This window comes from Anguilla rostrata, chromosome 10, assembly GCF_018555375.3.
Source record: "Anguilla rostrata isolate EN2019 chromosome 10, ASM1855537v3, whole genome shotgun sequence".
NCBI classification, from domain to species: domain Eukaryota; kingdom Metazoa; phylum Chordata; class Actinopteri; order Anguilliformes; family Anguillidae; genus Anguilla; species Anguilla rostrata.
Window position 1 is genome coordinate 29,917,835 of NC_057942.1, and position 24,842 is coordinate 29,942,676.

General features: G+C 47.4%; 1 protein-coding gene across 6 annotated transcripts in view; it reads left to right on the forward strand.

Annotated features, from left to right (window-relative positions):
* The window catches only part of atg10 (ATG10 autophagy related 10 homolog (S. cerevisiae)), a 36,699-nt gene extending 21,701 nt beyond the window's left edge, over positions 1–14,998 (forward strand). The window contains exons 4-8 of one of the 6 annotated variants that reach the window (XR_010323774.1): positions 3,671–3,818; positions 5,143–5,240; positions 12,031–12,128; positions 12,331–13,165; positions 14,657–14,796. Coding sequence is in view for 3 of the 6 variants with exons in the window: in XM_064296479.1 (XP_064152549.1) it covers positions 3,671–3,818; positions 5,143–5,240; positions 14,657–14,878 (468 nt within the window). In the remaining 3 variants the exon portion in view is untranslated. Of the gene's footprint in view, positions 1–3,670; positions 3,819–5,142; positions 5,241–10,102; positions 10,307–12,030; positions 12,129–12,330; positions 14,604–14,656 lie in introns of those variants that run through there. The other 5 variants (XR_010323775.1, XR_010323776.1, XM_064296480.1 and 2 more) reach the window with 5 other exon arrangements.
* Positions 14,999–24,842: the final 9,844 nt, after the last annotated feature.

Consider the following 24,842-nt stretch of genomic DNA (forward strand, 5'->3'; position numbering starts at 1 on the left):
ATTTGTCTGTTAAAGTATAGTGATTTAAGTATGTCAGTAAAACATACCATTTCTAATTGTATATGGCAGCTGACACCGATATTCTGTAAGTGATAAAGAGAGTAAACAAAAACAAAAGACTGAGATTTAAACACGTAATTAGGACTGCATTCAGCTGAAAATCTGATTTAATCGTTTATTCCCTCTTTTGAGACTGAAGACAGCAGCGTTCTCAAATCCGGCAGTCTTTTAAAAAGCGCGAGACATCTGCAGTTTATGACATCATATATATATTTTTTTTAATATATAATTTTATATGTATTCCTGTGCATCTTTGCGTAAGATCATTCATTTTGCCCCCTCGGCTGTCGACGCTGTTAAAGAGGCAGCTTGCCTGAGAGGCATCGTTTCCAGACCTGATGATACATTAGTATTCCGGTGCGAAATTGAAAACTTTAACGAGAAAAGAAAATCCATCACCAGCAGTTTGTGATTGGTGTCTGCTCAACTGAACACTGTCAGCAGCACATGGATGCGGGATTAAAACTCGGAGTAGGCTACACTGCTTTAGCGGATTCCTTTATACCGGATCCGATATCGCCTGTAGCCTACGGTCTGCGTTTTCGCAGCTCACCGTGAAAACAAGGAGGAAGACCAAAAAGGAAAACTAAATAATTTAGTGTTTGTGGTTACGTATCACCCCATACTGCATTCATATGTACTCCTTATCGCAATGCAGTTAATGTAAGAAAGTGCGTCTCTTTCCCCCCTGTCAAAAGACAAATGTCATTCACCTTGTTTCTGACTGGCCGACGCCGTTCATCCAAAGTTAGGCGGAGAGGACAAACAATTCAGAATCGGAGCAAAGCAGTGGAGCGCTCAGGCGCTCACAATTTGAATTGCAAATGCGCTGCTGCAAGCTCTCGTCGGTGCTATCCTTTGTGTGACAGATTAATGAGAATTTTTTTGGAGGATTCTTTCCCCGGGTTGTTACTCAGTTTCTGAGTTCATTGAGTTAAGACAGGCTTGTTGAAGTACCTTTTCTGATTTCTTCCTTGATTTGTTTATGATGTAAAAATGTTTTATTTGTGTGATAATCTTTGTCATGACAATTTACATGTCCTATGATTTTACGTCAAATACAGCACTCATTACACAATGTGCTCACCATTTTATTCTTTACCTTCATTTAAAAACAGTTTAAGGGATTGCCTCTCGCTCTCTCCCACTCTCTCCCTCCCTCCCTCTCTCGCTTCCTCTCTCCCTCCCTTCCTCCTCCCTCCCTCTGCCCCCTCTTCCCGCAATTAAATTAAATTGCTTGTTTGTTTGCTTTCATGAACAAACTTGTCCGTGCACACGCAGGTGGAAAAAGAGTGGGGTGTTTGAAGCGACGTCTTAATTGAGGAGGGAGCTTGTGCCAAACACCTGGCCCTGGGACAAGGGGAACGGGGCAGGACTCGGTCCCCCGGAGGGGGGGGGGGGGGCTGGCCCGCTGAACTGGAACCGGCGGGTCATCCGCTGGGCACGGCTGCGGACCGCTTCGGCCCGGGGCGGCAGTTTCGGGACGGAAAGCTGCGACGCGTTCCGGAACCGACCGAACGGAATGAGAGCGCATCGCCGCCCGTAGGTTTCCGCAGCGGAAATGAAGCCGGTCCAGTGGACGGCAAAGACGCGCGTTGGCTGCGGCGCAGCGAATTCGAAACGGAGGCCAAGTGTTTAAACGGGGGCGCTAATTATTTCGATATGTCCTCTTAAACCCCCGCGCAAAGGGGGTAAGCCTGCTCTTTGGAGCGGCTTCCTTTATGCTTCAGCCAAGTACTTTTAACTGCCTGACAGCGAGTAAGCTGTTGAGAGTACTGTACATCTGATAACTCTATCCCGGAGTGTGATGCTCGCGCTCATTACTGCGTTTGACAGTCACCTAATCAATAGCCAGAGCAGGAAAAGAAAGGGATGATGGGATTAAAAGAGGAATTATAGGTGGTGTAAACTCGGCTAAAGCTGACCCCCCGGTCATCATCAGCCGCGCGCTTCTGTAGTGGTCTGACCCAGTGTGCTCTTCATAGGCAGTTCGGAGCTTGTTTCACAGAAAAAACACACCGAACTGCCAGTTTTCCCTAGAAGCATCTTTCATTTATTTAATAGATCGAATGCCATTTGCGTCATGGCACCAATCAAAATAATAGATTTCTGGCTTTTTCCACACTTTCCTGGGTGTTATACCACAGAGATGATGCACAGGAATGTATTTTTCTTTGCTTGTTCCAGAGGGTCAGGTGTTTTAGAGAAGGGGCGCAGTCTGTGTCTGTGTCTGTGGGTGGGGGGGGGGTAAGGTTTGTGTTTGGAGTCCTGTGCCATTTGCACTTGGTGTTGCCGTAGAGATTAGCCGGAGCGTGCGCCTTGGTGACATTCAGGGGCAGCGGGTGCCGACGAGCCTTTCGCAAGGCCGTCCATCAGATAAGCCCCTTTGTCCCGGTCCACAAAGGTTGCATCTCCATAAAGCGCATTAAAACCAGGTTTGCGCTCCTTATCGCAGACAGCTAAAGTCGCGGCGCATTAGAGAGGGATGACCAGGGCTTAAAGTGCCCAGATCTCGCTCGTTGCCGCGGAGTTTCCAGCAGAGCGGGCCGCAGCGCTCGCAAAAAAAACAAACAATAAAGCGGGCTTCGGAAGGCTCCGGAGCTGTCGGGAGAAGCGGATCGAGTTGCGACGCTGCGGTTTTCCGGACGCGCATTTCGACCTAGCGCCGCTATCGATAGCGCTCGAACCAGCACTCCCGCCTTCTCGAAGCACAGACCGCAAAAAAAAAGGGGGCTTCGCGATCTCCCGGCTTCTGTGACTAAAGAGTTTGCACTTACAAGGTATTACCAAGAGTCTGGGCAAACCCCCAACAAAGCAGTTTTGTGCTGACAAATTAAATTACCTCACGTTGTTATCAAACACTGGATCGCGGAGCGCACTGAAACATCCTTTGTAATTAAGTTTATATAATGGCAATTACGAGCGAGGCTCCGTTGAGTTCAAATGTGTTTATCAAAAAAGCAACATGCTGACGCGGCCCGTACGTTCTGCATCCGTCAGTGTGTTGCTAGCGTGCTTCGGTGATAATGGAAATAACGTCTTCCTGCCCGTAGTGTTTTCGGTAAAACGGCAGGTGCACGGGAGGAGAGCGGGAACGTCTGCAGTCGCGCACGTGAAACGACGGTGGTACGTCTATAGCCCAGTGTTACGGGATGTGAAAAGAGGACGTGCGACTGGTCGGTTGCCTGCTGGACCGGGCTCGGTTTTCTAGAACCTTCCCATGTGCCCTCAGTTTATTTGTCTCTTGCCTAACATGACGGTGTTATTAAAAAATAAACAAAAACCCCCACGCTCAAACCACGCTCATTTGCATATGTTATTGAGTTTTGGTAAACCACCTTCCATTGTCCATTTTTTTGTCTATTTTTTCTTGAACATATTGAAAATTTTCATCCTGCTCTTTGCACTTGTCAGTGCAATAACATAACTCATAAAGTTGGTTCAAAACCTCACATTACTAAACCATGATGTTACGTCCATAAATGGGGGAAAAAATACATTCCTGTGTTTTTGGAGATATAAGGTCTTTGTACGACACTGGTGATCATCTTTATTACAAACAATTATTTTGATCCTTTGTGACAGAACACCTCCCCCTCTGTCTCTCCAGGACCTAGAAGATGACGATGAGGAGCAGGCTGGTGATGACGAAGAGCACGCGGCATCAGAGACGTCCTCTCCGACCCGCTATGAGTACCATGTCCTGTACTCCTGCAGTTACCAGGCCCCAGTGTTATACTTCAGAGCGTCTACCCTAGGTAGCTCTTCCGTTGCAAATGCTAATTATTACAAGCTCTTATCCAGAGCGGCTAGCTGATTTATGCACACGGTATTGCAAGGCAAACAGCTGTATGGACGCAAAAGCGTCTGGTAATTGAAACAAAGGCCAATCAGCATTCGCCCTCAACTTACGCCCAAATGATTAGACTGAAGTGTTTTTCTTCACAGGCACATTTTTGCGTAATTCAGCAATCACCAAAATTAACTTGCCAAGCTGTGCTTGAGAAGGAAAAAAAAAAGGAACCTATTGCTTGCATTCATTTGCAAGTCAAAGTTAAGGGAAAATGGTGACCATTGCCACCTTAACAAACAATGCTACAATAAGCATAATGTTATGCACAGTGAAGGAGAGAGACTAAAAAGCAAGCTAATATTCAAATTGCAACATTTTGAATTCAAAATGGCAAAGTGCTCTTTTAAACCACAGTGTACACGGGTTCCCTTGTACTTAACATATCCCTCAGATGTTTCTGATTACATATTTATTATATACTTTTGACTTTGTATATCAAGGTGCTCCTTGTGCAGAGTTTTACTCCATTGTGTGTGGAGTTCACCTTTAAAATGTAAAACACTTGTCCACGGTGTTCTCGTGCCACGGTACAACCCTTATCTGATAAATGCTTAAATTCCTGACGACCGCAACCAGATATTCGAAGAGTTTAAGTATTGTTTGAAAGGTCAAGAACGGGCCACGACCCCGTTGAACCTCACAGAAATGTGAAATATGTTCAGCATGCGTTTGGTGTGGCGTCAGAGGCGCCCAGGACACTTGTGCTTCCGTGCCCGTCTCTGACGCTGTACGCTTTGTCTTCACACATTCTGTTAAAATGGATGACAGCCACCTGTGCAATTCAGGAAATGTTTTTTGAACGAAGGGACTAGACTGCCAACAATGAATTCTGTTGTTTTGATGTACTGATACTCGGTGTCAACCTTATGGTTCAGCTTTGTTTTTTTGTTTTGTTTTGCTTTTAACAAATTTCCCAGCTGGTGGTGTTGGGCGACTCCTGTCAGACACTGTTACTGCCACAGTCTGCCATTACCAGGCGTAGCTGTCGGTCCCAAAGAGCGGTAATTGAAGCAAGAACCTGCTCTCTGTGACAGGTTCTCCCAAATTGATGGAGTCGATTACAATGATGAAACAGCCTACAGAAACAGACTAGTCAAATTCATGGAATTTTTCATACATATGTTGGGTTTAAATTGTGTGTGTGTGTGGGGGGCGGGGGGACCCTCTTGAATGTTCCAGTTGATGTAGTCATATGACCTTGATGCACCCATGTCCCGTCTCTGTTCCAGACGGCCGTCCTCTGTCCCTGGAGGACATATGGGACAACGTCCACCCAAATTACAGACAGCGCCTTTTGCAGGGGCCCTGGGACACCATTACCCAGCAGGTACTGTCAGCCCCGCCCCCTGTCACCTTAAGCACCTTTATGTCCTTCAGTCTACCTTCATAGGACTCTTCACCACAGAGCAGGCGGTTTGGCCTAGGCCCCTTGGTTCCAGTGAAGGAAAATCATAATGCAGCGGCATACAGTCACATTCTAGACGATTCTGTGCTTCCCCAACAGTTTGGGGAAGGCCCTTTCCTGTTTCAGCATGACAGTGCCCCCGGGCGCACAGCGAGGTCCATGTAGAAATGGTTTTGTCGAGAACGGTGTGGAAGAATTTGACTGGCCAGCACAGAGCCCTGACCTTAACCCCATCCAGCACCTTTGGGATCAGTTAGAAAGCCAACCGCGAGCCAGGCCTAATTGCCCCGATCAGTGCCCGACCGCACTAATGCTGGCTAAATGGAAGCTAATCCCCGCAGCAATGCTCCAGCATGTAGTATATAGCCTTCCCTGAAGAGTGGAGGTGTTCTAGCATCAAAGGGTGGACCAGCTGCATATGAATGCCCACAATTTTGGATGAGAAGTTGAATGTCAGGTGTCCACAAACATTTGGCCATGTAGTGTACGTGTTATGACTCTGTGGCATTAGGTCCAGTGGAATGGATCTTGTCTCGGCCATGCCTATTGGTGGAGAGAACACACACACCTGGGTTGCGTTAACTAATCAGCACAGGTACTTAAAGGTGTGCTCCTCTCCACAGTATGGGGCCGAGACCAGGAACACACCGCGAGAGAGCGAGTCGGTTCTGGAGGTCGTTTGTTTGTCGGCCCACAGAAGACAAAGTGAACGAGAATACCGCTGTAAAGCGAGGGAGCTGCTCGGCTGAAATGTTGGGCAGCTGAGATCAGCGGCGAGCTGAAGAGCAAGTCGCTGGTTCTAGCTTTCTTTCGTCTTCGTTGTTTTAGTTTGTCGTGTCTAGTTTATTGTTTTTGCCCGGAACCCGTGAGGGGGAAGGGTGAAGGTGTTAGTTTATTTGTTTTTGTCTTGTTCTCTCTCTCTCTCTCTCTCTCGCTCTCTCTCTCTCTCTCTCTCTCTCTCTCTCTCTCTCTCTCTCTCTCTCTCTCTCTCTCTCTCTCTCTCTCTCTCTCTCTCTCTCTCTCTCTCTCTCTCTCTCTCTCTCTCTCTCTCTCTCTCTCTCTCTCTCTCTCTCTCTCTCCACGTAACGAATCAGGTTGCAAACCCAGAACCGCCTCATCCCCCCCTCCCCCCCCCCAGGGGTGTCACACGGCGTGTGACAGGTTCACTCTACAGAGTGCCGCTTCTGAAAAGTTGCCTTTTTCGGTACGCGTGAGTCATCATAGCTTGTTATGTGGACGGGCTGTCGATAAGCAGAACTTGGTGGCGCTCGCAGTCGGTTTGCCAGCCTGTCGTTCCGCTGACCTTTGGCGATTGGGGGTATTAAAATGGCCGTTGGTATTCACAGCCACGGGGGGCGGCTGGCCGACGGGGGCGAAATTTTGGGGCACCCCCCGCCACCTCCTGGTGCAGACTGAAGCAACTCTCGCACCTTTTTATTCATCAGCGAATGCCAAGCCAGGAAGAAGATAAGTTTGAGAGAGAGGGAGGACGAGCGAAATGGGATGAGCGGAGAATGAAGAGGAAAAGGTGTGGAATGAGTGCGGAATGGAGAGAGTCGGGAGGACGAATTGGAAAAAAGAGAGCGGGATAGACGGAGAGAGAGATGTGCGACGGCAGAAAGAGAGAGAGACGCGGTGCGAGCGGAGAATACTAATGGGGAGGGAGAGCTGGAGGAGATGGGGGGGGCGGGGGGGGGCATGGCGTGCCATTCTGAAGGCTGCGGCCAGCCGCGGGGAGTCGATCTCAGGGCCTGCAGTGAGGCTCAGCTAATCTCACTCTCCCTCCCCCCGCCCTTCCCCCCCTCTGTCTCTCTCTTTCTCTACCTCTCCTCGCCCCCCTCTGCCTCCCTCTTTCTCTTCCTCTCCTTCCCCCCTCTGTCTCTCTCTTTCTCTTCCTCTCCTTCCCCCATCTCTGCCTCTCCCTCTCCCTCAGTACAGCCCCGGACTATCTCCTGCTTCTCCCTCTCTTCGTGCCCCCCCCCTCTTGTTACTCCCTCCTGCTCTCTCTCCCTCTCCCTCTCCCTCCCTCCCTGTAGAGGCTGTGCATGGCTCACAGGAAAGGCTGACTCACTCACTGGGTCCTCAGCCCACTGCTGCAAGGAGCTCACAGTACCATCAGTCTGAAGACCTGCTACTGCACAGATATAACACACGCACATGCATACACGTACATACCCATATCACACACACACACACACACGCACGTATGTACCCATATTACACACACACACACACTCACGTATGTACCCATATCACACACACACACACACACACGCACACGTACATACCCATATCACACACACACACACACACGCACGTATGTACCCATATCACACATACACACACACACGCGCGCACACGTACGTACCCATATCACACACACACATACGTACTTACCCATATCACACACACACACACATCACATGTACACATACACACACACACACATACACATGTACACTCATGTATCACACATACACCACATGCACACACACAGGCACACACGCATGTCGCACATACCCCACACAAACGCCCCACATGCACACACAAACGCACGCATACACACACGCATGCAGACATGCACACATATATGCACATACACACACAACACACTTACACGTGCATGTGTACATGCACATACACACACACACACACACCCAAAAGACCAGTACTGCACAAATACAGTATATGTACAAACACTAAAGACCCAGTACTGGACAAATATGATAGAAAGACACGCAGACACACACCCTAAAGACCCAGTACAGGAAATTAGGACCAGTTCCCGGTACACATTATTACGTACATTACCAGTCAAACTGATTTCCCTCTAGCGTAAACAAAGCTTTACATTCCATAATATCATCATAACATACCAGTGGATGAGTAAGGCCTTTGATGTCATAATTTCAGCCCCACTGCATATTCTCACATGTACATTGACTGAGGACAATTATGACTGCAGTTACAACCAGAAACCAAAGGAGGATAATATTTACACAAGACAAAACCGAAACACAGACTGAACAGCTAATCAGAGGTTCCACAGAACATGAATGACCACATTTTGTTCTGCACAACCTTGTCATCGACTTTGCCAAAATGAAAACATGAATAAAGGAATAAAGGATTAACCAAAAACCAAACGGACTTTTAAGATCATAGACAGCCCTGCTCAGCCCTACAAGGTTAAGAGTGCCATTCTCATAAAGCAGAAGAGTAGGTTTTTAGGAATGTTTTCTTTTTAAATTCTAAGTCAGGGTTCTGGAACTCAATTGATTTCAATGACCAGCACTGATTGTTACATCAGCATTAGAATGTTCAGTTAAGAATGTTCTAATCACACATTTGTGATATCACACATTCAGTGGTTAAGGAATCACACAGACCCTGTGTGATAAAAAATAAATAAATAAATAAAAATAAGAATTGAGCGGGACCTTCACGTTTTGCTGCTGTAACCTGAAAATGAGGAGGCTGGAGGACGTGAAGGGCTAACACGGAACCTCTGTCCCCAGAGCCGTGTGGGTGTGTGAGGGTCTGTGAGGTGGGGTGACCCCCCTCCGCCGTCCTCCAGTCCAGACGTCTGTCGGGGGGACCGCGTCCCACGGTGGCCCCCCACAGAGGCCCCTGTCAGCGGGGTTAAGGGGCCCTGGAGCGGCAGGGCGAAGCCGGTGCGGGGTTCGGATGGGGAGGGTGAGCGCGGGCGGCTGTTTGACCGGTGGAGAGAACGCGGTCCTGCTGCGGCCGCCTCTCCCACGCGCAAACCCAAAAACACACACCTGCTGCCGGCCCCATCACACACTCCTGCTGCAAGACATATCTGCTAGCAGACGTGATGCTTAAGTACACTCGTAAATTATTGAGAGCCCTGAAACAGATTAGAAAAGTTATTTTTAGATACCCGTTTTAACCGTTTAAAATTCTGCAGCAGAACTCGCTGTTGATTGTGGACCGTTTTGGCTTCAGAGTGTTTTCGGGTTTCTATGTTTGGTAAAAAAAAAAATACCTTAAGTGTGTTGTCACTCTTCTGACCCTTTATAACGGCTGTACTAATTATGTAATTAAGGGATTTTATGGTGCTGGACTTCAGTATCAGGTCTGCTCTGAAGGGTCCGTACCTTGAGCGTGTGGTCACACACACTTATGCAAATAGGTAATTCCTGGTTTGGAATGGACTGGTTGAAATTGCACTCCCGCCCCAGAGCAGCGTGTGCCATCCCAGGTTTTACTGGATGCAGGTGCGACTCCTGACCGGATGCCACCTGCTGGCGGATTCCGCTCACTGCACCAGCCTTGCTTCTCGTAAGACCTGGATCGGCTGGAACCCGCTGTGCATTGGGAGAGCTATTTCCATCTCTGCGTAGCTCTCCAGGTCCTGTGTGGCTTTACTGCAGCGTCTACCACATGCAGTCAGTATATTTTCATTTTGGGCACAAATGTTGTTTAAAAAGTTTTAACTTTGAGATTAGGTAGCGCTGGATTACTTGGTCGTCTAGGCCTAAGCAGGGGAATTCATCCAAAGCTTTCCGGAAGAATACGTTAGGTATCTTAGTTAGCCCCAGAGTTAGCCCCTAGTGTTCTGTAGCATAACCTGTGAGCCCAGGAGGTATTTGGAACACGACCCCTGATGAAACCGACCCAGCCACCGCCACAGACGCGGGACGCGGCGTCGGCCCCGCCTCCCGACCGGCGGCGGCTGTCCGACGCGCTTAGCGACGCCGAGGTGCGCCGGGCCTCTGGAGGCCGCCCGATGATGAAGTCATCCTAATTGACTCCGGCAGGCCCTCGACCCCCGCGCCGCTGTAGTTCAGACCGACGTCTTCGGAGGTGAGAGGGAGAGAGAGAGAGAGAGAGAGCGTCCTCTCCTGCCGGCCGAAGAGCCCCCGGACCCCGCGTTACCGTGGATACTGCCGAGTTCAGGGCGCGGGATCGCCAGAGCAATGAGATCACCGGTCCTGCGATATTTTTAATTTACGGTGCGTGTGGGTGTGTGAGAGAGAGAAAGGGGGGGGGGGAGTAGGGGGTAGGGGAAGGGAGAAAGAGAGAGAGAGTATGAATGGTGCTGGGTTGTTGGACATGTCAATGATGTCGTGAATTGATAGAAATGTTGTCTATTTATTCCCTTCCTGCCAATGAAGAGACGTGGGGCGCACATTGTAGTCTCTGATCTTATTCCTGTGGCTTACGCTGAAGAGGTGTCTGAGTGCAGCTATCAGTCACCCCTGCAGCTCTGTTAAAGGTCACCTTGGACTCTCCCACTGAAATAAATGTATAATTCAACGTAATGTTTTTTTGTGTGATAATAGCCAGAGCGCATTTGAAACCCGCCCGCCTCCACCCCCCCAGGGAAAACATTTAGCCCACCGTGACATGCCGAACACGTCAAGTGTCCACAAGGCAGATAAAACAGAGAAGCAAACACTTTTTCTGGGTTTTTGGCTTGAAAAGACCCCCCCCCCCACACACACACAAGTGATGTCTGTGGCAGCTAAAAAAAATGGAGACCGATTTGTGCCCCTCACCCCACCCCCAGTGACCCCACTCAGGTACAGGACCCAGCTTAGAGGTGCGCTGTAGTCCAGCGGCAGCGTGGACGACGGCTCGCGATCCCCGTCCGGTTTTAACCGCTTCGCGGGTGCGGCCTCCGCGCGCCGTACGGACGGCTGGAGGATTCTTCTTCTTTTCTTCGTGACGGCCGCCCGCTGACCGCGCTTCGGAGCGCGCGTCTGTCCGAGATCAAATCCGCCCGCGCCGCAGAGGGACCGGCGCGTCCGTCAGAGAGCCGAGATACGGCTAGCCGAGCGGCGCCCGCGCAGCTGTCTGGGGAAGCCTCGTCGTTACGAGGGCCCCCGCGTTTCATGTTCCCGTACCATAGAGCGCCCACGGCTCCCACGTCTCCCGGCTACAAAGGAAACAGGAAATGACAACTGCTTAGGCCGACGCCCCCCCTCCTCCCCTCCTTCTGCCACTGTACTCCACTGCCCCCCTAGTGAGGAAGGGTTCACAGGATCAAAAAAAGCTCCTGCTCCCCACCCCTCCTCCCCAACTCTCTCTTTAAGACGTTTTGCAAAGATGTACTGACAGCCACTTTGGAGGCTGTCTCCCGTAAAGTTAGCGGCCGTGAGCCGTCAAACTTCTGAAGCTGTATAAAGGGTTTTCTGTCTTTTTTTTTTTCTTTTCTTTTCATGTTGTTAAAATGTCTCTTTTTACTTTATCTGAAGCTTTTCCATTTCATTTTCCGCCTTAGTAGCTGATCTCTGTACAGTAGTTCTGTTCTTACTCTAAGCGTTTGAACGCCTGGTGTGAAAACACCACTCGAGTTGCGTTATCTTTCTGCGTGTGTTTATAATTCAAGGGCTCTGCACACAAAATGTTATTTGTTCTGTGACTACACAAGTCGTAAAATAAGGGCCCCAAAATCTTTGCATCTGATATCGAAAATAAGAATGAAAGAGTGAGGCTTCACGAACCTCTAAATAGGCGGAGCTAGCAATGTGCTGCCGTTGAGTCACGGCTTGGAACCAATCACACTGTTTTTGTTATGGAATGCAAGAGTTAATCTATTGGTCTGTGGAGTTCTGTCATTTACAGGGCATGGTGGCTCCACCCACTTTATCATAGCCAATAGAACCCAGAATGAAATTACGCATAATAGATCTCATTGGGTCTCATTTGGTCTCTTGGTGAGGATTCTCTTTTCTCTCTGCAGGAACACCCTCTGATTGGCCAGCCCTTCTTTGTGCTCCATCCTTGTCGAACGCAGGACTTGATGAGGCCCATATTGGCAGCAGCCAGTGCAGAGAATAGGTGGGTAGTCTTTGGCCCACTATTAAACAGTGATGTGACACAGTGAAATATTTTTTTAGTCTACTTTAGCCGCTTAGATGTAGTGTTTGAAGCACTGTATGAATAGCTTACACTTAACCCCCCTCTCTCTCCATCTCTCCTCCCACCCACTCCCATTCTCTCTCTACTCTTCTCCCTCTCCCTCGCTCTCTTCCATCTGCAGGAGTCTGAATTACATCGTTTCCTGGTTGAGTTCGGTGGGGCCAGTGGTGGCACTCAATGTCCCCCTGAGTTATGCTCATATAGGTTCTCAATCTTCAGAGGAGCCAGAATGACACACATACACACACACACACACACACACACACACAAGAACTTGCTCATATTCACAGAAACACACACATTCACACATAATGCCTCACTTATATTCTTGGAAAAACACACACACACATACACACACAAGAACTTGCTCATATTCACAGAAACACACACACACATAATAACTCACTCATATTCTTGGAAACACACACACACACACATACACACACGCACACACACACACACACATACACGCACGCACACACACACACATACACACACACACACACACACACACATACACGCACGCACGCACACACACAGCAGCAGCTCCAGACCCACAGCAGCCCTGCAGCCCTGGTGAGCTCTGGTGAGCGCGCGAGTCCTTTCCTCGTCCTTACACAGCCCCCCGTAGGCTGCGCACCGCGCAAACGGACGCTCACGCACGCCGCGCGCCGCCGCTGCCCGCCGCTTCCGAGCGGCCAAGGTGACCACGGCACCGAGCCCGTTTCCGACGGCTCAATGTCGGACCCAAGGTCAAGATCGGAGGCTGCTGTGAAAGCGCGCTCGCGCAGGCAGACGCAGCAGCCTGGGGAAGCGGAGGCTAGGAGACGCTCTGAGCGAGAGCGAGGAGAGAACAATGATCTGCCTCCCTGCGTCTTCCTGTGTGAAGCCCGCAGCGGTGCCAACGCTACAATTAGCAGTGGAGAGAACGCCAGGCAGGATGTGACAGAGGCAGGGTAGAGAGAACTAGCACTCCCCATTCCCTCATAGTGCTATTAGTGTGTGTGTGTGTGTGTGCGTGTGAGAGAGTGTGCGTGTGCGTGTGTGTGTGTGTGCGCGTGTGTGAGAGTGTGCGCGCGTGTGGGTACGTGTTTACGTGTGGGTGTTTGTTTGTGTGCGGATTCATGTCTGCTGTTTTTGCAAGTGTGTGCCTGTGGCTGGGGGGCTGGCAGGGGGGGGGGTGTGTAGGGGGGAGTTATTTTGGGTGCCTGCAAAATGAAACAGTGAATTCGGGAGAGATCATCTCCCAGTAGCTCCGTTTGTTTTTTTGTGTGAAAACAAAAGCACTGCACAGCACTGCACAGAGAGAACAGACCTCTTTTTCCACAAAGGGAAAATATTCCCAAGCATATAATCTTATATAACATATCTACCTATCTATCTACCTAATATAAATATACACATTATTACATTCACTGTATGTACATGTATATATACAGTGAACTTCATCATTATTTCTTTATTTGGCTCTGTACTCTATGATTTTAAATTTGCTAACAATTCACATGTGGTTTAAGTGCAGATGCTCAGCTTTTTTTAAAGGGTATTTTTTATACAATTTGGTTTCACCATCTGGAAATTACAGCACAGTTTTATGCAACCATCTCCCCCCCCCCCCCCATTTTAGGGTACCATAATGTTTGGGATATATTATTGTCATGTAATTTAAAGTAGTCATGTTTAGTACTTTTGTCGCATATTTTTTGCATGCAGTGCCTTCTTTGAGTCTGTGACCCATAGACATCAGCAGGTGGTGAGTATCTTCTCTGGTGATGCTCTGCCAGGCCTGTACTGCAGCCATCTTCAGCTCCTGCTGGTTTTGGAGGCTAGTTGCCTAAACTTCTCTCTTCAGCCTATGAAACACATGTTCACTTGGATTCAGATCAGGTGACTGACTTGGCCAGTCACAAATTTTCCTGGTTTTGGCTTTGAAGAACTCCTTTGTTGCTCTAGCTGTATGTTTGGGATCACTGTCTTGCTGTAGGATGAAGCACTGTCCAATGAGTTTGGAGGTATTTTCTTGGACTTGAGCAGATAAGCAAGCAGACATGGTTTCGTGCTCTACAGAATTAATTCTGCTCCTGCTATCAGCAGTTACTTCATTAGTGTTTTATTAGTAAGACAAGTCGTTGGTACCTGTGGCACCCATACATGCCAAAACCATAACACAACCACCACTGTTTCACAGACGACTATGTATAAAAAGTGTTGTAATTTCTACTTGGTGAAACCAAAATGTATAAACATATCTTTTTATAGAAAAACATGTCCAAAAACATCATGGAGCTGATATACAGTATGTGTGTGTGTGTGTGTGTGTGCATGCGTGCGTGCGTGCATGCGTGTCTAAAAACACACATTTCTCATGACTTGGTCATTTTTGGCATGATATCTGCACATTTTAATGCAGATTGGTTCTTTTCACATGTTTTTTATTTTTAATTCAGGCGATTCTTGGGTTCACTGGGTTCTTGGATTCTTGGGTTCACTGGGCGCCTGCTGGACAGAATCACTGTGGGGGCGGATTGGCGAAGAGGACTCCGTTTACAACGTGTGCTGGTCATCGGAGCGAACGGACGACACCCCGTCATGTGACCTATTTCGGACACGGGAGAGCTGCGTGTGGCCGCCTCCTCGTTCATCCCGCGCGGTGCTCCCAAATGGCGTGAACCGAGCTCGTTTTTTATTTTGTCAGGAATTCAAAAAACAGTTTTTGAATAATTATGGTTTGCAAGAGAACTCGTATGTCTGTTCTAGCATTTCTAATAAAATATCAAACCAAAATTTAATTCCTAAAAACTATGCCTGTGTCTGTTTTTAGGTGTTTGTGTCACACGGAAAACGAGTCTTAAAATTATAAACACAAGTTGGCGAGACGTGCATGCTGTAATTAGAATCGGTCTGTCTTTGAACATGCCATGCAGACTTATGTATAATGGTATTTGCTGTTCTGCATGTCATGAGATATTTCTCATTGCAAATTGAATAAAATGCCAGGGAACAAAAACGATTGTGGTAGGCAAATCCACGGAAAAAGCAGAAAATCTCTACTGACACCTAGTGTTTATAGAGCAACACTGCAGGCAGAATTGAATTCATGACCAAAAATGGGACAATGTGCATACATAATTTTGAGAAGGATTAAAAACCATCATGGATCAGAGTGCAGAAATGTACAAATAAGCTAACATATAAATGAACAGAACGCCACCTTTAAGAAGTACATCAAGGATTTTATATATCACCACTGACAAAACTGTGATGCATTTCATGAAGTCATTGCACTATAATGGTACACCCGGTGAGTATGTGATCTTCTCACTTCAAAGCTGAAGGTGTTTTGTGATTTAATCGTTACTTTCAGAAACCATGAAACAATGAAAATAACCATAACTCATATTTTCCTGCAGGGAAAATTGGCTTGTGACGTCACAGTGGCAGCAGAGAACAGACAATAAGCTTCTGATGTCATAGGGGCTGCTGAGAATTGACACAGTAAGCTTATGATGTCATAGTGGCTGCCGAAACTTGACGCAATACGCTTATGATGTCATAGCCGAAAGCTGACCCAATGAGCTTGTGATGTTACAAAGACCAGACTGAAGACCAGATACAATGAGCTTGTGAGGTCACAAGGCAATAGAAAACATTTAAGTACTTTCCAAACACAAAAGTCACCCTCAGAATGGTCCCATGACTCAGTTCTACCCCCCCCCCACACGAAAGATTGCTCTTTGCCACCGACACCCCTCTCATAAAATCACACAATCTGTCTCTTCTCTTTCCCTCTGAAAAAAGAAACCCCTCTGGATTAAAATGCTCCCTCTTACCCGATCAAAAAAGAACTCTATTTCACTTTCACACCCTCTCACTGAATTACATTCAGAAACACATCCAGGAAGTCCCACCTAAACAGCTTCAAACTGAAGAAAGAAGTGCAGTGCCCTTAGAAGCCAATGGAGGGTACCAAAGACTAATTTTTCGAGAAAGCTTGACTCGTCATGTTCAGTGCCAACCGTTTCTCTCCCGTGACAAACTACAGCTTTGCACTATAATACACTTAAAGATATCAAATTTCCCAACCATCCCAGCCGTGAGTGGGGGTCCGGTTATTAGGAATATGGAGCGGGGATTACACGGTGGACTGCCTCCTGTATGCGGTCCAAACCTGGGGCGGGACCAATGCTTTACCTACTCTAATATACTTAATATATTGCAGAAAGAGCTCAATCTGCTCTTGCGCATGCATTTGGCAATGACAAAGAACCCATGTGCTTCGATCATAGCATAATTTGCTTCGCAAGCATGTTGCACCGGTACTGGGTTAATTATTTTATGATGTATTTGAGATACTTTAACTTTTAATGTTCAAGTATCTTATATACCATTATAATTTTGAAGACCCTCAGTCCCTCAAATTTCTGCTGAATCTTCAATGGAATGTGTTTCTAACCAATGTGTAGAATCGTATGAAAGAATCATTTTGGTTTGAATATTGGTGAAAGCTTTGTCCTTGTAAAATGGCCAATAAACTACAATGATCATGCAGTTATCTTAAGGGTAAATCTATTTAAAATGAAGAATTTGATGCAGGCCCTTGGCACACAGATCCAAATGGTTCATTTTGATCGGGTTATTTCCTTATTAACGGAGACGATGTATTGAGATTGGCTTTGGGGGCGTTGGGAGGTTTTTAGAAGGCGCCAGAAGGTTATGGGGTCCACTGTAACGGAAAGCGAGGGTTCTGTACGCTCATTCATGCGTTCGAGCGTCGAAGCGCGGAGTCCTGGAAGTCATTTCTCAGGCCTTTTCTGGCGTGGGGCTGAAGGAGGGCGAGAGGCGTAAGCGTAGCGCGGAGCGGGCGGCGGCGCGAGCGCAGAGCGCAGCAGAGCGCTGCAGGAGGGGGAGGAGGCGGGCGGGGCGCGGGAGCGAGAGCGCCGCTTGTTTACGCGGGGCCGGTCTCCCGCGGCCGGCGGCTCTCTCTTTCCGCTGCAGGGCGACGGCGTTTCTGCGGCTGCGGGGGCGGGGGAGGGGGAGGGGGAGGAGGAAGGGGGGGAGGAATGGGGAGATGGGGTGGGGGGGGGGGGGGGGTGGTGGAGGGGGTTGGGTGGTGCTGACTCTCGTTCTTCCTGCTCCCTCTGGGCTGTCGGAGTTTCGGGGAGGCGAGGAAGGGGGGGGGCGGGGGGGCGAGTGTACTCGCAGGCAGTGATCTGGAACGCGGGGGAGGGTCACTGGGCCTAGCATAATCAAAAGCCTATGCAGATCCGTGCCCCCGGGCTGTGATGGGCTTTTACGGCAGAACGGTTCCCCTCGTTCCCCTCCTTCTCATTTCTAAATAAAATGCGTTGCGTGGCTCTGCAGGGGAGGTGGTGGGGGAGTGGGTACGCAGCCTTGCTTGTCTCAGACCTCAGATGGTGAGATGGCACATGTTGTTATCACCTGGGTAGGTGCTAAAGTGCAGAAGGTTTTATATACAGGCAATCCATTATTATTATTGTTGTTGTTGTTGTTAGTAGTAGTTGTAGTAGTAGTAGTGATAGAGTAGTAGCAGTAATAGGAGTAGTAGTAGGCTAGTAGTAGTCGCAATAGTAGTTGTAGCAGCAGCATTAGTAGTGGCAGTAGCAATAGCAGTAGCAGTGGCCTTAGTAGTAGCAGTACTAGTAGTAGTAGCAGCAGTAGTAGCTGTAGTAGTAGCAATAGTAGTAGTAGTAATAGTAGTAGTAGTAGTAGCAGTAGAAGTAGCAGCACCAGCAGTAGTAGTAGTAGTTGTAGTAGCAGTAGTAGTACTGGCAGGGACATTGTACCCTTAAACATAGTACTTATGCTGAATTGCCCTGTAATGTATCCAGCTGAATAAATGGTTACTAAAAGCACAAAAGTGAAAGAAGATTAAGTTGCTGTGGACAAGAGCACTAGCTAAATGCCTGACATGTAAATGTCGTGTAAAATGTTTCAGTTGTAGTAGCAGTGCAGAGATGGGCGCAGGGATCTGGGCTCCTGTCTTTGCCAGTACTGACTGGTCGATGGGTATGACACGTTTCATTTCTGACCGTTGCCGTATTGCAGCCGAATAACTTCATCAGGCAAGGATACTCTGGAGGACTCCTCTAAGGCCCAAAAAACCTTCTTATCTGCATTATTACATTAAGCACTATCATCCATATCCTGACAGATGTGAGTTGCCTGAATTTTATAAATTATCCATTTGCTATATTTGCTATTAGTAACTATGAGCAATTTTCCTCAAAAATGCCCCCTAATATGACTCAGACTTGAATATTAATGATGAGTGGTACACCTTCTCCTAGGACTAAACCTGCAGCTCTCTGCTAGTCTGACCACCACCACTAGTCTTTTATTGATAGTGACTTAGCAGTCACCTCTAGTAGAAATCAGCCAGAAGAAAAGCTAGGCATCAAGTAATATATTCTGGCGTCACACTTATATAAATAAGAGCACGCTCTGTACACATTTAAATAAGAACACATCATTCATCCCATTAAGGATTTTATTTCTTTATTTATTCATTTGCTGAATTTCAGAGAGAATTTCCCCCCACCACCTTGAACACCACAATGGTCACTGCTTCTAATATATGGTGTGGTAAGCTGCTCCATGCATTCATATATCTAAAACATACGCATGGTTACTGTTCATAAGGGCCTTACGCTGATGCTTACTCTGATACTTGTGACATGAACAAGATATGATCCTCATGCACATGTCCAAAACAGAAGGCCAGTTTTGTCAGAGAGTTTGTGTCTCTTTTCTTACAGTCCAGTTCAGTCATCAGAGTCCAGTTTATCACAATTTTTTCAGCCTTCACAATCAATTTTATCAGATTATAGTTCAGCTATCACAGTCCAGTTTATCACCGATTTCTCATACTGTCACACACCAGTGTGACACCCCTGGGAGGGAGATGTAGCAATTCCAGAAAACACCGTTGGTTGCAGCACGGAGAGAGAAAGCGCACCCACTCCAACACGAAATGAAATAAATCAGACACCTTCACCCTTCCCCCTCACGGGTCCCAGGCAAAAACAATAAAGTAAAACAGCAAACTAAAATAACAAAAACAAAAGAATGCAAAACCGAGGTCAAAAAAACGTCGCCCATAGCTGGCCCTCTTCTCAGCCGACCTGCTCCTCCAGCTATGTAGCAGCGGTTTACCTTCTCCGTCATGTTCAGACAAACACGCAAACAAAATAAAATAGAATAAAATAAAACCTTGCTCTCGCGGTGTGAGCTCCCGGTCTCGGCCCCGAACTGTGGAGAGCGACACAACCTTTAAGCACCTGGGCTGATTAATTAACGCAACCTAGGTGCGTGTGCTCTCTCCACCAGCCGGCGCAGCCGAGACCAATCCGGTTCATCGCCGGACCTAATGCCTCACATACCAAGGCCATCTATTTTCCTACTGAGTACTAAGTGGAGAGTCACTGGGTCCCACCTATAGAGTTTTTTTTCAATCCCCCAGCCTTTGAGATTCAGGGTCAGACACGCTAACAAAAGCAGGCAAACTGGCCACCAATGGATTATTTGTAAATATGACTGCATTCGTGCCCACGTGTTGCTTTGCTGTGCTTTCATATTTCTTGGCATGTGTAAACTGGTGGCTTACTGTGTTGGGATGTATCGGGTCTGCTGACCATGAAGAGAGTTTGGTTATCCCTGTGTTGCGGTTTCCTACGGTTACGGTCTCCCGTGGTTACGCCTCTCCTGCGCCTCGCCTGCGTGGGCCGGAACCGTGGACAGAAAAGTAAACCAGCCGCAACGACCATCACGCATAGCAACACGGCAGGGGTGCAGGGGGCGTGGGGTTGGAGCATTCGCCCATGAAAGGGTAGGGCAGCCATGTTTAAACTCCCCATCCCCCCCCTCCCCCCCATGGAGTGCTGTGCTTCCTCTGTACTCCGTACAACACTCTACGGCTGAGCAGCACGTGACCGCTCTCAAAAAGACAATTCCTGAAACAGAGATGGCCAGTGGAAACTTATCCTGCATGAGCCTGTATCAGCATCCTGTATAGTGAGGTTACTCCATCACCCAGAATGGACAAAGACTCATGCTGAGATTACAGGAAGTCAGTGTGAGAGGAGAAATCCCTTATGGAAATATAATATATTGCAATAAAATATATCATCAAGATTAGAATATGATGTTACAAATGATTGCCTGTTTCAAATATTACAAACTATTAAAAAATATATTTCGCAGGAGAATAAATGTAACTTATTTTCCAAATAGTCCACCTGCACACAGCATATGTCAGTATATTGCGTTGGCCAGCAGATGTTCAGCCTGTGCAACACTCCGTGTCAGAGGCAAACCAGTCAGGTGTGGCCTGACCCAGAAACGACGGTGTGACAGGGCCCTTCGCCGAGGTCTGCGTGCGTCCAGAGAACGGTAGCTGCTCTTACGTCAAGCGGCTTTACTTCCTGTTGCGAAGGAGCTGTTTTTCGTTCGCTTCGGCACGTTTATTGCTGGGGACGTCCCGGCGTTCGTGCGACACGCGCGCAGCAAGCGTCGGTTTTGATCTCCTGCAGGGTCCCGCCGAGCCAACAGCACGTGCGAGTTTTTGTCGATTCCTTTCAAAACATCAGGCAAATTAGTCCCTGGAAAAAAAAAAAGTCTCTGGACTCTATAGCCAATCAAGGGCTTAAATAAAAACAAAAAAGGCACCGAAAGCCAGCAGGCACCGCGGGCCCTCCAGGACTTACAGCTCCTGAGTTAAAGAGAGCCCTGCAGGGACCACCGCTGTGCCGCGCTGGACCGTGTGCAGCGCAGAGCTGGGAGCCCAGCCTCGTTTTGCTACCGCTAGCGCCGGCCTTCATTCCGTTTGACTGCGTCCCGTGCCGCCCCTTCCCCGGCTCTGCCGAGATTAAAGCTCTTCCCTTTAACGAGCAAACCGACATCTGGACCTAACTTTCTCTCCGCAGCGGGCTTCTTGTAAACCTCCGCCGTAGCCTCAACTGATACGGCTTCCTACCAAGCGAGCTGGCTCTTGTTAGCCTGTTGCCGGGCTGGGTAGTTGGGGGAACATGCTGCTGTATGTGTACGCAGATGCAGATCCTGCCAAAAAATCAAGTGTCTATCGGACCGTTGTCGTTTGCAGCTGTCCAACCAGCATCACTGTGCAAATTGGCATGACGGGGGTCCACTAGTGGTTTGGTCATTTGCCAACTAGTCATTTAGCAGCTGATTCTCTTGTCAAACACTAGAGGATTGACAGCTGTTAAGATGGAGGGGCCCTTGTGGGCTGCTAGTGGGCACTGTATTTTTTTCTGGAGGGGTAACATCTAATGAGAAGGCCACGTATGGGTTTTTTCTTTCTTTCTTTTTGTTGTCTTGGCTGTCGGTGAATGCTTCCTCCATCGCAATTTGTTTGGCTAACTTTCCAGGAGATGTGAAGCTCCTGGTAACTGTATGCTCATCAGCAGCATGTATGGAACTCTCTGAGGTAGAGCTTCTAGAAGGTTTTCATATGTATATTGTGCGTTTGAGGTGTGAACTCAGGTTGGTAGAAACTGTAGTAGAACTAGTAGAGGGGATGCATGTAAAAATGTTTTCTTTGCTAAATACTTGTAGTTTTTACATCACAGGGGACAAATGCTCAGCACAGATGTTTTTGGTGCTCAGCCACTTCAGCGCATGATATTACAAAGTAATGATTTTACACAAAAGCATGTATTGTATTGCATCCAGAAGCAATTACTATGACACATGTTCTGGTGGTTGCAATTCCCTCGATTTCATGTTCTGAATGGTCTGCTTCACAGGAGCCACTGTGTTACCGTAGTGATCTCGGGAAATCTTTCCTGAACAGTTCTCCAGTGGGCTGATAGGGGTTGGGGGCAGCAGAGGGCGGGGAGGTGAATGGGAACAGGACGATGACCTCATTTACCACCTATGCTCACTGTCTATAAGTGGCCGGATCGCGGGCCGTCCCTAGTTGATCATGTGACCTCATCGGCACTGGTTTTTTCCTTTGTTTAAGTAAATGCAGTTTATGAATCATACCTACCGATATTGCTCATCGTTCCCAGTTCGTCAATCGCATCGACTGCATCAACGGCCTTGCCCCCCACCCCCCTTCCTGCCCCGCCCAATTCCCGGGTGATTAGTCAGCGCTTTTGGCTTCCCGTTGTTTCCGCCATCATTATTGGAGGCACTAGGTTATGAAACCACAACTTCCCTGACCATCTGCATGGGGTTGAACGAGCCCTTTTTTCTGTATTTGTCAGAATTTGTTCTTCACTGTGCGACCACGATCAAAACCTGGCACGATCAAAATCTACCTGTGTTTGGAAAAATGCGTAAAGCTAAACGCAAAACAGATATTCTATTTAGATTACTTTATTATTCATGCAAAGTCAGCGTCAGTAGTTACAGACCTCATATTAACAACAAAATGTTTATCAATACAATTAAAGACATAAATAAGCTATTGATCCTAACTGCATGAACTGCATGACCTAGCCTATCTGAATAAGCTCAAACCCTAAAATTGACATGCCTATTGTATTGCTAGAGCATTTCCTTATGCTAATCACATGAACAGGCGCACGCATCGATCGAATTTACGAACAATTGGCATTCATCATCTCATACGCCTGCGATACACACAAAACCGGAGGTCTGCGCACGTTTCATAAATCCCACGTTGGTTTTTCGTAGGAACCTTTTACACACAAAAGTTGAAAAATGTAAGGAAAGTTTTGTAAATGAGGCCCATTCAGTAAAAATACAGTGCATGGTATTTTTGAGAACAGTTTTGCTGCAACATGTTTTCGTCATCCAAATACTTTTTCTGTTGAGTCTTCGAAGGATAAATTTCATTTTCTGTACGCATTCAACTCTATTTTTGCATGTTGCCTTATTTTTGCCAATTTGCTTATTTTCATTCTCATCTTTGACAGAAACTGGTTTATTAGCATCATCACCACCAGAGTTCATTACGCTTCAGCTAGCTGCCTTCCCAAGCTTCATTGCAAAACTGTTTGATAGGCCCGACTAGTTTATTGTAGAAGCTGACCTTTTTATGGCATGTTATTGTAAGGATTTAAGTTTTGTTGTGGGGGGAAGAAAACAAGTTGTCTTTCCCTGCATGATATGTGGATAACAGTCCCCTAAGGAACAGTGAAAATGGGTAAAAAAAGTTTTAATTTCTCCCACTGCTTATCTGGTAGAGTCCAGCTCTTCTACTTGCTTTATCTCTGGTATTCAGCAAGTCACACAATCCTGTTTTACGGTTGTCTATTTTATTTGTTAGGTTGCCTGCAAAGCTGACCACTGCAAATATTGCGCAGTTGCAGAAAAAAATAATATTTATTTTATCTATAAATGTATCTATATCCTGTATTTACTATTAACATGTGATTATTTTTAAGAACATCCTGACAGAGAGATATCTTCTCTTATTGCATTTTTTTTCCATAACCAATTGCAAAACAGCACATTTTCTAACAACATTTTATGACATCCAGACTGTGACATCACAAACCGTGACATCACACACTATTTAATTTGCTGTCCTCCGGCCACTTCGGTTCCTGTTGGCAAGCAGATTCTTGGATTGCGGCCAGGCTTGGCCCCAGGTTGCATCAGCCACCTGACGGTCACATCAGCCACCTGACGGTCACAGGGAAACCCAGGCCATGTGCTGTCCTAAGACCTGCGGGGGGGCTGCCAGTCTAGTTACAGGGCCTCAACAACACTGGCAGGAAGTGTTTGAGGGCAGCATTTGGACCAGGCCAAAACCATTTCCTGTCCCTTCTTCCGTTCTCGGAAGTCTCTCCAAATCGCGTTATTCTGCAGGGGCGGCGTCACGGTCGGACTGGTTATTGCAGTCTGCAGGCGAATGCAGGTACCAGACCCTCAGGGTAGAAGGAAACCGCTTGAGCCGGAATGGCTAGACATGGCTCCGTGTCCCAAGAGCAGGAGCTGAATGTCAGCAAAATCAGTTCCACTTTATCAAGGTTCTAGCGGAATTCTCAGATATGTTAAGTGCAGCCATTAACCTAGTGCTTCTGTATTCAGGGAAACATCTTCAGGGTCATAGTTTTATGCAGATAGAGCAATATTTTAAACTGAACTAGATGTTCTTTATGGTAGCACTTAAAGGCCCTGTTTCATAGAGGGCAGTGTCAACACAGATGTTCTATCTACGGAGTAGATGCTCAGCTCCTGAATTCCTTCTGTTCCCAAGGGTCTTAGGTTGGTAATTGGAAGAGATTCCATTGTGGTCAGTGCATAGAATATTTTTGTGTGAAAATTCTCGAGCTAGACTCTAACTAGCAGTACAATTTGATGGTCAGTCCTGTCAATCATTTACTAACCCATGCAAAAAAGAAAAAAACCCTGGTGTAAAAAAGCAGTTACATTTATTTGCTCAGTGTCATCACTGTGTGCATAGTCAGCATGTTACCCGCCTCCCGTTTTAACAGTTAAAAGAGCTTTGTCTGCCCAATGTAGATTAAAAACAAAAATGAACACAGACTCTTTAGTTGCCCTGGTTTAATATAGTCCAGAGCTATGGGGAGGGCCCACAGAGAGACAGAGAGGAACAAAGTGGGAGGTAGGAAATGAAGATGAAGACATTAGACAGTACTACACACAAAGCAAAATAGC